At 45.5% G+C, this 12500-nt stretch overlaps 2 protein-coding genes across 2 annotated transcripts in view; one reads left to right on the forward strand and one right to left on the reverse strand.

Annotated features, from left to right (window-relative positions):
• LOC143100676 (protein FAM117B-like) overlaps positions 1–9004 on the reverse strand; it is a 40705-nt gene extending 31701 nt beyond the window's left edge. Inside the window, exon 1 of the mRNA XM_076264073.1 lies at positions 7960–9004. Coding sequence (XP_076120188.1) covers positions 7960–8812 — 853 coding nt within the window. The 5' untranslated portion in view covers positions 8813–9004. The remainder of the gene's footprint in view (positions 1–7959) is intronic.
• LOC143099926 (E3 ubiquitin-protein ligase TRIM35-like) overlaps positions 1–12500 on the forward strand; it is a 491084-nt gene that overhangs the window by 347126 nt on the left and 131458 nt on the right. The gene's annotated exons all lie outside the window — the stretch shown is intronic.

Consider the following 12500-nt stretch of genomic DNA (forward strand, 5'->3'; position numbering starts at 1 on the left):
TTCTGTCGCCAGCGATTCTCTCCCACCCTTCTCTGATTGCATGGTGGTTTCCAGGACAACAAATCAGAAGGGGGTCATTAAGACATGTTTGTGTGGTTTACCCTTAGGGTACAGACAGACACACACTAACACACACACACACAATCATGAACATGTGCAAAACAAACTATTAACAACACACACACACACACACACACACACACACACGAGAGAAAATCTTGCAAGGAACTAATCAGCAAATTTCAGATGGAAACAAAAGTGGACACATCTCCTCTGTGTGTGTGTGTGTGTGTGGGTGTGTGTGCGTGAGTGCAAGTGAGTGAACGAGTGAGTAGTGTGTGAGTGAGTAAGTGAGTGAGTGTGTGAATGAGTGTGAGAGTGAGTGAGTGAGTGAGTGAGTGTGTGAATGAGTGTGAGAGTGAGTGAGTGAGTGAGTGAGTGAGTGAGTGAGTGTGTGAATGAGTGTGAGAGTGAGCCAAACAGCACTCGTTTCGAAACACTAGGGTGGAGTGAGAACAACATGAACATCCAAGTGTGTGTGTGTGAGTATGTGTGTGTATGTGAAGGAAAGTTGTGAGTGTTTTAAGGATGTTTTCATCACCACTCCTGGGAGAGCAAAGACACACACACACACACACACACACACACACACACACACACACACACACACACACACACACACACACACACACACACACACACACACACACACACACACACACACACACACTCCACCCTTTCTCACATGCTTGGAGCCTAAGGCTGGATATCTCTCACTATGTCAATGTGTGTGTTTGTGTGTGTGCAAGTATTTGCCACAGTGAGTGTATGCTGGACTGTGTGTGTGTGCTGATGTTGCTGTGGAATATAGTTTACATACTTCCACATGGTTTATGTGCATGTGGTCGTTTATCTCTGCAAATGTTTTGGAAAAAAGTCAGACACTTAAGAGCAGCTCTCTATGGACGAACAACACTGGTCTTTCCCACACTCACACTCAGAACTGATGTGATGCTACCAATATGGATGTCTGTGCTTTCTTATGTGTGTAGGCGATGCGTGTGTGTAGGCGATATGCATGTGTGTAGAGGAGCATACTGCACATTTGTGAATTATGAAAGAGAGAGAGAGAGAGAGAGAGAGAGAGAGAAAGAAAGAAAGAAAGAGAGAGAGAGAAAGAGAGAGATAGAGAGATTGTGTGTGTGTGTGTGTGTGTGTGTGTGTGTGTGTGTGTGTGTGTGTGTGTGTGTGTGTGTGTGTGCGCGAGATGCTGGTCTTATCAGTTGTGTGCTGAACCAGCTGGGGCTGCTGTTATGTCTATTCCACACCTGCCCTTGGTCAACCTGTTCATTCACACACAGATAAGCCTGACCACACAACACAACACAACACAACACAACACAACACACACACACTGCCAAACAGCAACGTAATGACACCTCAGGTTTCCAAAGTATTTACACACACACACACACACACACACAGCAACGTAATGACAAATCAGGTTTCCGAAGTATTCACACACATCCACACACACACACACACACACATACTTCTAGATAAAGAGTTTGAATACACAAAAGAAATCATGAGATATCAGTAAGATTATGTTTGTGTGTGATGTGATCACACATATGCTTGTTTGTAATTTGTAGCCATTCAGGTTTCCGAAGATTGTGTTCCAACAACACATTTCTGTGTCGGCCTCATATGTAGTGTCTGTCTACTTGAGCAGGTGGCTATTTGCTTTAACCACTGAGGTAATGTGACTTCAGCAAATAGCTTTCATGTCTATAGCTATCATTAGCCTATCAGCTAATGTGTCTACTAGTGCTACTAGCTACCTGTGTTAGCCTGTGAGCTAATGTGTCTATTAAAGCTGGTGGCTACCTGTTAGCTAATGTGTCTACCAGAGATAGCAGCTACATGATAGCCAGTGAGCTAATGTGTCTACCAGCGCTGTCAGCTACCTGTTAGCCAGTGAGTTAATGTGTCTACCAGCGCTGGCAGCTACCTGTGTCTACTAGAGCTAGTGGTTATCTGTGTTAGCTGCTGTTGAAGTTATATTATGCGTGTCTACTGAATGACCATTCTAAGCAAATCGCCAGGCCTCAGTGTTGACTGAACACCAGCTCATACTCTACTCTAGCTCATACTCCCTCAGTTATCTACAGCCACAACACACACAGCTACTGGACAGTGGACACAGCCGGGGAGGCTCCATCAAGGCTTTCTGTGCGTGCATGCATATAGGAGTGTGTGTGTGTGTGTGTGTGTGTCTGTGTGTGATTGTCTGTCTGTGTGTGTGTCTGTGTGTGTGATTGTCTGTCTGTGTGTGTGTCTGTGTGATTGTCTGTGTGTGTGTGTGTGTAAAATTGTGTGTGTGTGCGCATGTGTGTGTGTGTGTGTGAGAGGGGCCCCGAGTCCCAAGCTGAATGTGTATGTACTGCGTAAGTGTACATGCGCTGTCTGAGCTCCCCTAATGGAACAACTAATCCCTGAGCTGTTTCTCAGGCACAGAGCGCAGGAAACTGGGGGAGTTCTGTCCCAACCTGTTCACAGAAAACACACAAACATGCTGCACACACGCGCGCGCGCACACACACACACCACACGCCCACACACACACACACACACACACACACGCCCACGCCCACACACACACACACACACACACACACACACACACACACACACACACACACACACACACACACACACACACACACACACACACACACACACACACACACACACACACACACACACACACACACACACACACACACACACACACACACATTCAAACTTCAGCTTCACCTCTGTTCATTAAATACACACGTACACCAATACACACACCAACTACTGTCCCTTTCTGCATATGCGCGCACACACACACTTAACTTTACTGCCATCCAATTACACTCAAAACACACCCAAACCCCTTTGGCTTGGAACAGCCATTAAACCACTCATACAGACAGGTATAACAATAACTAACACTTCTACAGTGCATGTTGTACACGGATAGTTAGGACACCCTGTTGTGTAGAATTCTGATCAACTGATTCAAACTCTCTTTGAATTCTGACGAAATGAAATAATACTTTAGATGTGTAGCTTTAATGTAATCCGGACTGCGTTCTTAAGCGTTAGTTCATGAGGTATGCTAACGTAACATATTGCTGTTCAGCTTTTATACCCCTTCAAGTCATCCTTGACTAAATAAAGCATCAAATAAAGATAGGTCCCGTATTTCCACCGTCTTACGTGTATGTGTCACTTAATATCCATTTCTATACAAACCAAGAAGGCAGATTCCTAAAGAAACGCAAGCACCCACATCATAGGTGTATCAAAATTAGCTATGTACCAAAAATGTAATTTTACCGTGACTCAAAGAGTTGTAAACAGTGTTGTAAGGCTGCGTGTACACATCCGCTTGGAGCTCCAGTGGAATTTTAATTTCATGACGAGAATTCTCGGTCTAACCGTTGTCGTTGAAACGGCGTAAATAGGCGACCCATCAGGCCAACACTATAACTCCGAGCGTGGTAAAAAAAATAGGATATTTCAAGCAGTAAATGCTGAACCAAACCAGATTTTGTTCAAATCTACACACCTATGGTTACTGAAAAATGTAAGGTTCATTTAGCAAATGTCATTTTGAAGTGTTAAAAAACATTGTTGTTTTAGAATTTCTGAACAAAAGTGGTGATAATTGGGGGTGTTACGATACATAATTCAGTTTCATCAAATACAGATACTACAACCCACAAACAGCTAAAATAAATAGGCTATACAACCTGTTGATGAGGTGTACTGATGTGGCTAACATGCTATAAGTTTACAGAGCAGGTAGAGATCAGGGGTTAACAGAGTAGGTAGACCAGGGGTGCAGGACTCGTAATGAGACCTCGTGGGGGCTGTTGTTGTCATGGTCATTCTTATGGTCATTATAATTTTTTGTATGGGTATCAGATTGCTGTTTGATAATATACTCGTTTACTACACCCACTTATAGTCAAACAAGGCATATACTGTAGGTGTATCATGTTCTATACTGTCATACATGCTACTGTATTCCTTCATTCTTGAAATAGGCCTACCCTACCTTACACGTCACTCTCTTTTCCACCAGCTAATGAAGTATAATGGCCACGCCAACACCATGTAATTGACAGTGCAGCAAACTACATTTTTCCTTTTCAGAATCTTCCTTCCAGAGGATGGTTTGTAGTGCTAGGTTTAATTAATTGATCATATCATAAAGATATTGTTTATTACACAATCAATTGCCTATTGGATGTGAATATCGTACATTTATTCATTTAGCAGTTATCCAAAGCAACTTGCACATGTCAATTATATTACAACGGCCAGTCTCCCTGGATAGAACAACTCAAGGTTAAGTGCCCTGCTCAAGGGCACGACGGTGGAAGCCGGGAACTGAACCCACAACTTCTCAGGCTACTGCATGCTAGCCCAGGTCCTTAGCCACTACGCTACTGCATGCTAGCCCAGCTCCTTAGCCACTACACTACCACTGCCCAAAATCTGGCCCCTCAGTGACCTTTGGGCTGCTTTTCACTCCGACCTGAACAGACCTGCATCAGTACAGTGCACTTGCTCCCTGAGGTGGTGCGCTGACGAGGACCAGAACACCCTCTGTGTTGCAACATTCTGACACATCGTCTCCAGGGAAACGTCAGGCCGATGTACATTAGTTCATAGCATGGGTCCAGTGCTGAGCTGCCCAATTAGCCGGTTAGAGTCGACTCAACGGCACAGAAACAGGAAAGGCAGTCTTGACCCACAGCCTGCAGCACTAACAGAAAGACAGGCAGACAGGCAGAGGTAAGTCCGAAAGGGTGATTTAAGGCCTGATTTATGCTCCCTTTTTGTGTTTCCGTTTCAAACGTCAATCTGTGCACAACTGGAAAACATGCAAAAGATGGATGAAATGAATGCAGAGGACAGACTGGAGACTATCAATGTATTTAGTGCATTCAACATTGTGCATATATGACCAGGGACAGAGGACAGACTGGAGACTATCCATGTATTTAGTGCATTCAACATTGTGCATATTATGAGCCTTAAAGCTACACCACTCAGAAAGATTGATTTTTAACACAGTACTACACGTATGTCATCTAACAGCAACATGCACACACAAATCTATGAGTGCACACACACACACGGATGCATGCAGTCTCACACACACACACACACACACACACGGCTGAGTGGAATGGCTGGATGGGTCATGTGTGTCATCCCTAAGTGTGAGGTCATTTCCTGTGAGGTAATTGGGTGACTTCCTCTTTCCTGCACCACTGTGCTGCAGCCAGGGCTGGGTACAAAGCCAACCCATCCAGCGCCGGCCAAGATACGGCCCAGACTTGGCCCAGCGTCGGCAACCCTGCGCTGGGCAGGTGCCTGCTTCTCAAGGCCTTCTACTGCAAACAGTGCCTCCACAAACAAGCAAGCGAGCAAAGCACAGATAGGTCAACACTGCACCAACGTGTGTGTGTGTGTGTGTGTGTGTGTGTGTGTGTGCACATAATGTGTGCATGTCTTACATAAGCAGGGGTGTGATCATTAACAACTTAATGGTGTTGGGTGTTGGTGTTCCCGAAACACTTTATGATCAAGAATTAGTGCCTGGCTGATTTTCATGTAGGCCATAGAAAACATTCACAACACACGCACACACACACACACAATATAGGCTACAATACATGTATCTCACATGTGTATAATCTCTCTCTCTCCCTCCCTCCCCCCCCATCTGTGTGTGTGTGTGTGTGTAGTCTTGTGCAAACTGGCCTTTACAGGATTGCCAGTAAAGAAAGTGAGACCAGGCGGAAAATCAGATGAAGCCACCCAGCCACTGAGATGCATTCACTGAAGTGTGTGTGTGTGTGTGCACAAGTGAGAGAGGAAGAGAGGGGATATTTGCACATTATAATCAGACACACACAGCAACCGCATTTAGTCTAGGCCCCCACCCCACCAACCCACACACGCACACGCACACACAAATACAAGTTGAAGCTAATAGCGGGACCACACACCACCACAAATACCAGTTTGAACACTCCTCCAGATGCTTCTCTCTCTTCCAACAAGCCCAATGCCACAACACACACACACACACACACACACACACACACAATACTGTGACACCAACCATAGCAAACACACACACTCATGTGACTTAAAACACAGAACCCTGAGTGTTCTACTCTGCACATGTATTCAGATGTAGGCCTCATAAGAGAAGATGAAAGGTTGAGACAGAGGAGTCACACTGGTCCTCCTTCGAGCTCTTTCCAGAGCAGCAGTCTTAGAATAGGCACAGAACTCTCTGATTATGGCCTTAGGAGTCACCATACCGTCCCCCACGGGGATGCGAAGGTGCAGGCCTGCTCAGTGACCTGACATGACCACAAACACACACACTCTCTCACACACACACACAGGTGCGCGCACACACACACACCCACCCACCCACCCACCCACCCACACCCACACACACACACTCTCTCTGTTCAGACTGAACTTGAAATGAACCATTACACACACAAACACACATACACACACACACCACAATCACTGACTCACTCACAGTAACCTGTCATTCTCCACACAGCCATGTGGCTGGCGCTAGGCTAGCAATACAGAGCAGAGCAGAGCAGAGCAGTGCAGGGTTAATCCTCCGGCTCGCCTGCTGCTGCTGCGCTGTGGGACAGGCCTCAGAGTTCACCACAAACACGTGCACACACACACACACACACACACACACACACACACACACACACACACACACACACACACACACACACACACACACACACACACTATGGGAGACTCGGAAAGACACAGACACTGCACGTGTGTGTGTGTGTGTGTGTGTGTGTGTGTGTGTGTGTGTGTGTGTGTGTGTGTGTGTGTGTGTGAGTGAGGAAGAGAGGAAGGCTGTGTTGCAACTTTGTTTTCCTCTCTGCTCCCAACTGAATGGCAAGTTAGCTTAGCGAGCCAGACTAACTGCCAGAAAACCCAGACCAGAGTGTTAGCTTAGCCAGCTCAGGCAGACTACACTAAGGAGCCTACAGGCCAGCTCAGGCAGACTACACTAAGGAGCCTACAGTGGTGCTAAGATAGAAGATAGCGGCCAGTATTGAGCCTGGGGAAGTGTGTCTCAGCTTCACTCACTCTCATGAGGTAATAAGGCACAGCTCCCAAAAGCCTGTCTACCCGTCTGTCCATTCTAATCCCCCCGACAGACAACCCTACGACCCCTTGAGATACTGAATACTGTACCAGATTGTGAGTGTGTGATTGTGTGTGTGTGTGTGTGTGTAAAAGGGGGCAGACTTGAGCCACTAATCTCTTTGTTGTTCCACGAGGCAGCAGCCAGCGACAGAAATATGAGCAACGACCATGAGGGATCTGTGTGTGTGTGTGTGTCTAATCTCTAAACTGGCACAGAATATGACCACAGTCTCCCATAACTGCCCAGGACATCTGTCCTTTTAAACATGTAAACCTGCCAGCTACATTAAAACACCTTTAATCTGGTTATTCATTATGTTTATATTTCTCCTACCTTCACTGTGTTTTTCATGACAAAGTACATTAAACAAGATTAGTCTAATCCAAACATAATTATATCTTACATATTTTATTAATCATTAACTACTAAATTGGTTCATATCTGAATAGTTTTCTTCAACTTAATGTAATTGAACACAGTTTTCTCAAAAAAGAATAACATGGCAGGTTACTGGCCAACATAAATGATCGGCTATTTCTATGAAGGTTACATATGTCCTATAAATCTAGCTTTGAACTTGACAACTTTTGCGCAAAGACTTGAGCAAAAACTTTTGCGTGATCCTTGTTTGGACAGTTGTGCAACATTTTCTCTTTCAGTATAGAGATTATGTTTACCTTTTCCACCGGGAGAGCTGGGACTTATTCTTTCTGGGGACTGCTGCTCATGATCCGGGGACCTGCTCTGTAACGGGGCCACCGGCCGGCCCCGGGAGGACCCAGACGGTGAAGCCGACAGGGGAGTCTGCTGCTGCGCGGTCGCCGTGGGAAGAAAGCCCGGTGCAACATCTGAGATCCAGCTCAGCTGTTGGGAGGGGGAGTAACAGGGGGACACCGCGGGCAGGCCACCCAGGAAAGCACCCACGTTCCCGGAGCCGTAGTTGTGCGCGTTCATGTGTGGGAAGACCACTGTTTGTGGCTGAGATGGGAGGACGGGGGACTGCGCCTGTGGCCTGAACGAAGCGCCGAAAGTGGGACCTGTTGATATGATGATGGGACTACTTCTGCAAGAGGAGGAGGAAGATGACGAGGATGAGGAAGACTGTGCCACGATGTGCGCACCGGCACCAGCCGTGTGCAGCAAGCTGACAGCCGTAGCGGACGGGGGCAGGGGTGCTGTCGGAACCGCGGCGCCGCACGCCACGCCACGGGTCGGACTGAGACTAAGTGAGTTGGACGAGCCGCTGTGGCATTTACTGCTACTACCACCGTTACCGCTGCCGTGCGTAGGGCTACCGCCTGCACTACCGGTACCGTGAACGGACCTCGACTGCAGGGGGGGCTGTCCCTGCGGCTTCAGCTGGAACGGAACGGTCGCCTTCATTGGCAAGAGGCGACTGAATAAATTCATTCCCGAGCCTCCGGCACCACCGACAGAACCTCCGGTAGGGACTCCTCCACCGGTGGCACTGGCAGACACCGGGGGACAACTGGACGTGGGCGACCCGTTTCTTCGAATTCTTTGAGACATCTTAGTCCAGAACTTAACCACTGACACGCGAACTAAAGCAAAGTTACGTTAAGAAGAGTTTATCTCGTGTCTAGTCCTCTCAAAAGTAGTCTTCTCCCCTTCGTCGGGGCGAGTGGATCCAGTATGTCTCTCTCTAGACCACCATCTGGTATGCGGTGCCTCCACAGCGTCGCATCCCCCTCACAACCAGCCTCATACTTCACTCCGTAAAGTAAACTGACCGAAATTTTCAGCCACGCACCGTCAACTCCTGCCAAAGTCAGCTTCCAAGGCTCTCATTGGACAACCCTAGCCTCATGACAACTTCCCATTGGCCAGAAAATGGATCCCTTTAATTTCTTAAAGTGACACGCTGAGGATTTTTTTTTATCATGTGTGGAATTCCTTTTCGGATAAATGTTCTTAGTCCAGATTATACATTTATTCTGAAAATCAGGGTTTGATTACTTTGATCGTAACTGATTTACAAGTGTAGCCTACGTGTAGCCTATGCATAGTCCATTATTTCACAACTTTTTCACAGTAGTTCTAACATATTTTTTTTCCTCTGAAGCTCGCCAGGAAATTTAGCAACCCTTTCCTGTGTGCGTGCGTTTGTTGCCTACACAGAAGTGTCCCCCAGGCCAGGCCTTGGGTAGTGGCTGATGTGTGGAGTCATTTTATCACACAAATATCTTCCAGAGAGAAGTTTAAATGACCATCCCGGTATAAAAAATGTCAAAAATGCGCACGCCCTTGGCGTTTTTAATCGATGTCCTTCTTACACTTTTATACGCAGTAATCTTTCACAAAATGCTGTATCTCTACAAAAAATAACACGGCAGCATTATGCCTCCTGGGACCGCATGGGAAGAGAACTCCTTCCGCATTGTAGCCTCGCTTTGTTATGAATAACACGTGTTCTTAAACTTGCTGTAAACTCGTGTCTGTCGCCCCTCTGTGGTAAACTATGGGCATTACAGTGTTGGAGGATCCAACAGACGACATGTGAATATCTCGCACAATGTGAATCTCTGTTCAAGTTTGTCTTTACAGCTGACCCTGCTGGTGGTTCTCGCCCTTAAAAACAAACAAACAAACAAACAAAAAGTTATACCGTTTTTCTGCAGTACAATAATATCCAGATGCTCAGAATATTGCACTTCTGCATATGAACTGCAAATAATTCCTCCAAAACTGCAAGAAACGGAAGCAGTGCAGTCATTTTTGTAAGGGCTACTACATGGAGGGATGTATGTGTTAACTTTCCAAAGGACAAAGGGTTTGATTGATTTGTCCAAATGATTTGACTGACGCTTTTGTCCAGAGCAACTTACATGGTATGAAATCAAATATCAGCATTGAAAATAAGGGATTTTCATATTAATAAAAAACAGACAAATTCAGGGTAAGGTGAACAGATGAGTGTTGAAAACAGGGTTCCCACTCAAAGTCAGATGTACAATTCCATGACTTTCCCCTGATTCTCCCAGAGAAAATGAATTTTCATGACCTACAATAATGAATGGTACATTGAAATGAGTTCACCTACCAAAGATTTCAGAGCAGTCACGCAGCATTCTAGAATCTTTTATCTTTTTTTTCTCTGAGGGTGAAATGAATAAATGGGCATTGAAAATAAAGTAGGGCTAACCACAACCCTCAAGCAAGCAGTAATGGAAAAGGTAACAACTTGATAAACACCAATGCTACGTGGAAATATATTCGTATTAATTGGCAGGCACATTTTAAACTGGTACAACAAAAAGCCCTGATATTCCCCCAAAATTCTCTGACCTTCCATGTCTGAAATAGACTTAATTAAAATTCTATGATATTCCAGAAACTCCATGACCAGTGGGCACCCTGTGAAAGTCCCAAAATACCAAGAACATTAGGCAAGTCATTCCATGATGACTCATGACCTCTTAGCGCTGGATGGCCAACACAGCAGGCTCTCGTCAGAGGACCGCAGTGGCTAAAGGGGGCGTAAAGCTGGGTCATGGAATTCAAATAGCAAGGTGCTTATCCAGTATGTATCCTATAGACCAGAGTAAGGGATTTGAATTGAATTCTAAGTGAGGAGTACATTGTCTTCTTCAGATGTAAGTGTATACGAGAGAGAGAGAGAGAGAGAGAGAGAGAGAGAGAGAGAGATGAAATCTACAGTGAAGCAAGGACACATGCGTTTTCATTAATATATAATCTTTAATGAACGGGGTACTGGCAGGTTGTACAGCATCAAGCGTCTTGTCTAAATGGCATTTTAAATGAGTATCTGCAGAGTCGGCTAAAAGCAAGAACTAACAGCTGTTCTTTGTCCCTTGAAGCACTTATTTTACAAGCAGTCGTAGAAAACATTTCAGTGGCTTTTGTTTGTGTGTGTGTATGTATGTATAAGATAGACGTGTTAACAGTGTTGAGTTTGTATCCGGTAGGTCATACAGTAGGTCTGGTCTTGGGAACAGTTTTGCTAATTCAGTTCAGTTATAAACAAACAGGCAACAAATAAACACACAGAGAACCTAGGCAGCTTTTCGTGTAGACAAAAAGCCAAACAAGTTTAAGATTCAAAATCGTTCTGTCACACTCTTTCCTTTAGTGAACCTTAACCATTCTAAAATCGATCATGTGATTAGAAACAGAAAAGCTGATTGGACCGCATGCCCTCAACTAAAAAAATGTCAGTCTGAAGGGGGAGTGGCTAAAGAGAGTGGTGGATTATTGAGCAACACACACACACACACACTCTTTCCTAACACAGATTTACTAATCCAGTAACAGTGTATGGCTGTTACACATGGGCAGGCCTCTTCCCAATCTTCCCATCAGGAACGATCTTACAGCGACTTACAAAGCCCATTTGCACACACACACACACGCACACACACACACAATCTTACTGCGACTTACAAAGCCCATTTACAGGGAAGGTCCACCTGGAGCAACTTATGCAGGGGCACAATGGTGGTAGCCGGGGATTGAACCTGTGACTTTCTGGCTTCCGCTTGGGATGGGCGCCCTGTGTTCCCTTATCCAAATAAGCCGAAAGCTCCCGCACACGGTCCTCATTTGCAATCGTAACTTTTCATTTGCAATGTTTCCGTCAGATGACCATCATCAGGCAAAAAATTGACCGAAACCAACCGGACCATCTGACCGAAACGTTGCAAATTAAAAGTTACAATTGCAAATGAAAACAGTGAACGGGAGCTTTCGACTTATTTGGATATCGTTGACCCTGTGGTCCTTCTCCGATGCACCCGGCCCAAGGAGGTGTGCAAAAGCACTCAACGTTTTTCAGCCCTGTTCCCTCACCACTACACTATCACTGCCCTCAAGGGGGGTCGCCTCATCTGCAGATGTGCCAAACTGGCTAGGGGTGCACAGGCACAGCAGGATCATAGTGCTGTAATGAGGTTTATACGCTATTGGTCCCACTGTTGTCAGTCGAGCAGTATAGATGCATGTGTCAAGGCTTAGCAGACCTCTGTACAGATGTGTGTGTGTGTGTACACTCATGTTGTGTTTAGAGGGTTGATGCGATCGTGTCAAAAAGGATTGGAGGTGGATTAATTTAATTAATCAATACAATTCAATTGAATTTGCTTGAATTGGACTAAAGTAGGGGAAATAATTAGATAGGTAGATATATAGATAGATAGATAGATAGATAGTTGACTTTATTTGTCCCCAAACCTGTGGTGTA

The sequence above is a fragment of the Alosa pseudoharengus genome, unplaced genomic scaffold, assembly GCF_046254945.1.
Source record: "Alosa pseudoharengus isolate Yale_2024_CS ecotype anadromous, Long Island Sound unplaced genomic scaffold, YU_APseudo_1.1 YU_APseudo_1.1_scf_3, whole genome shotgun sequence".
NCBI classification, from domain to species: Eukaryota; Metazoa; Chordata; class Actinopteri; order Clupeiformes; family Clupeidae; genus Alosa; species Alosa pseudoharengus.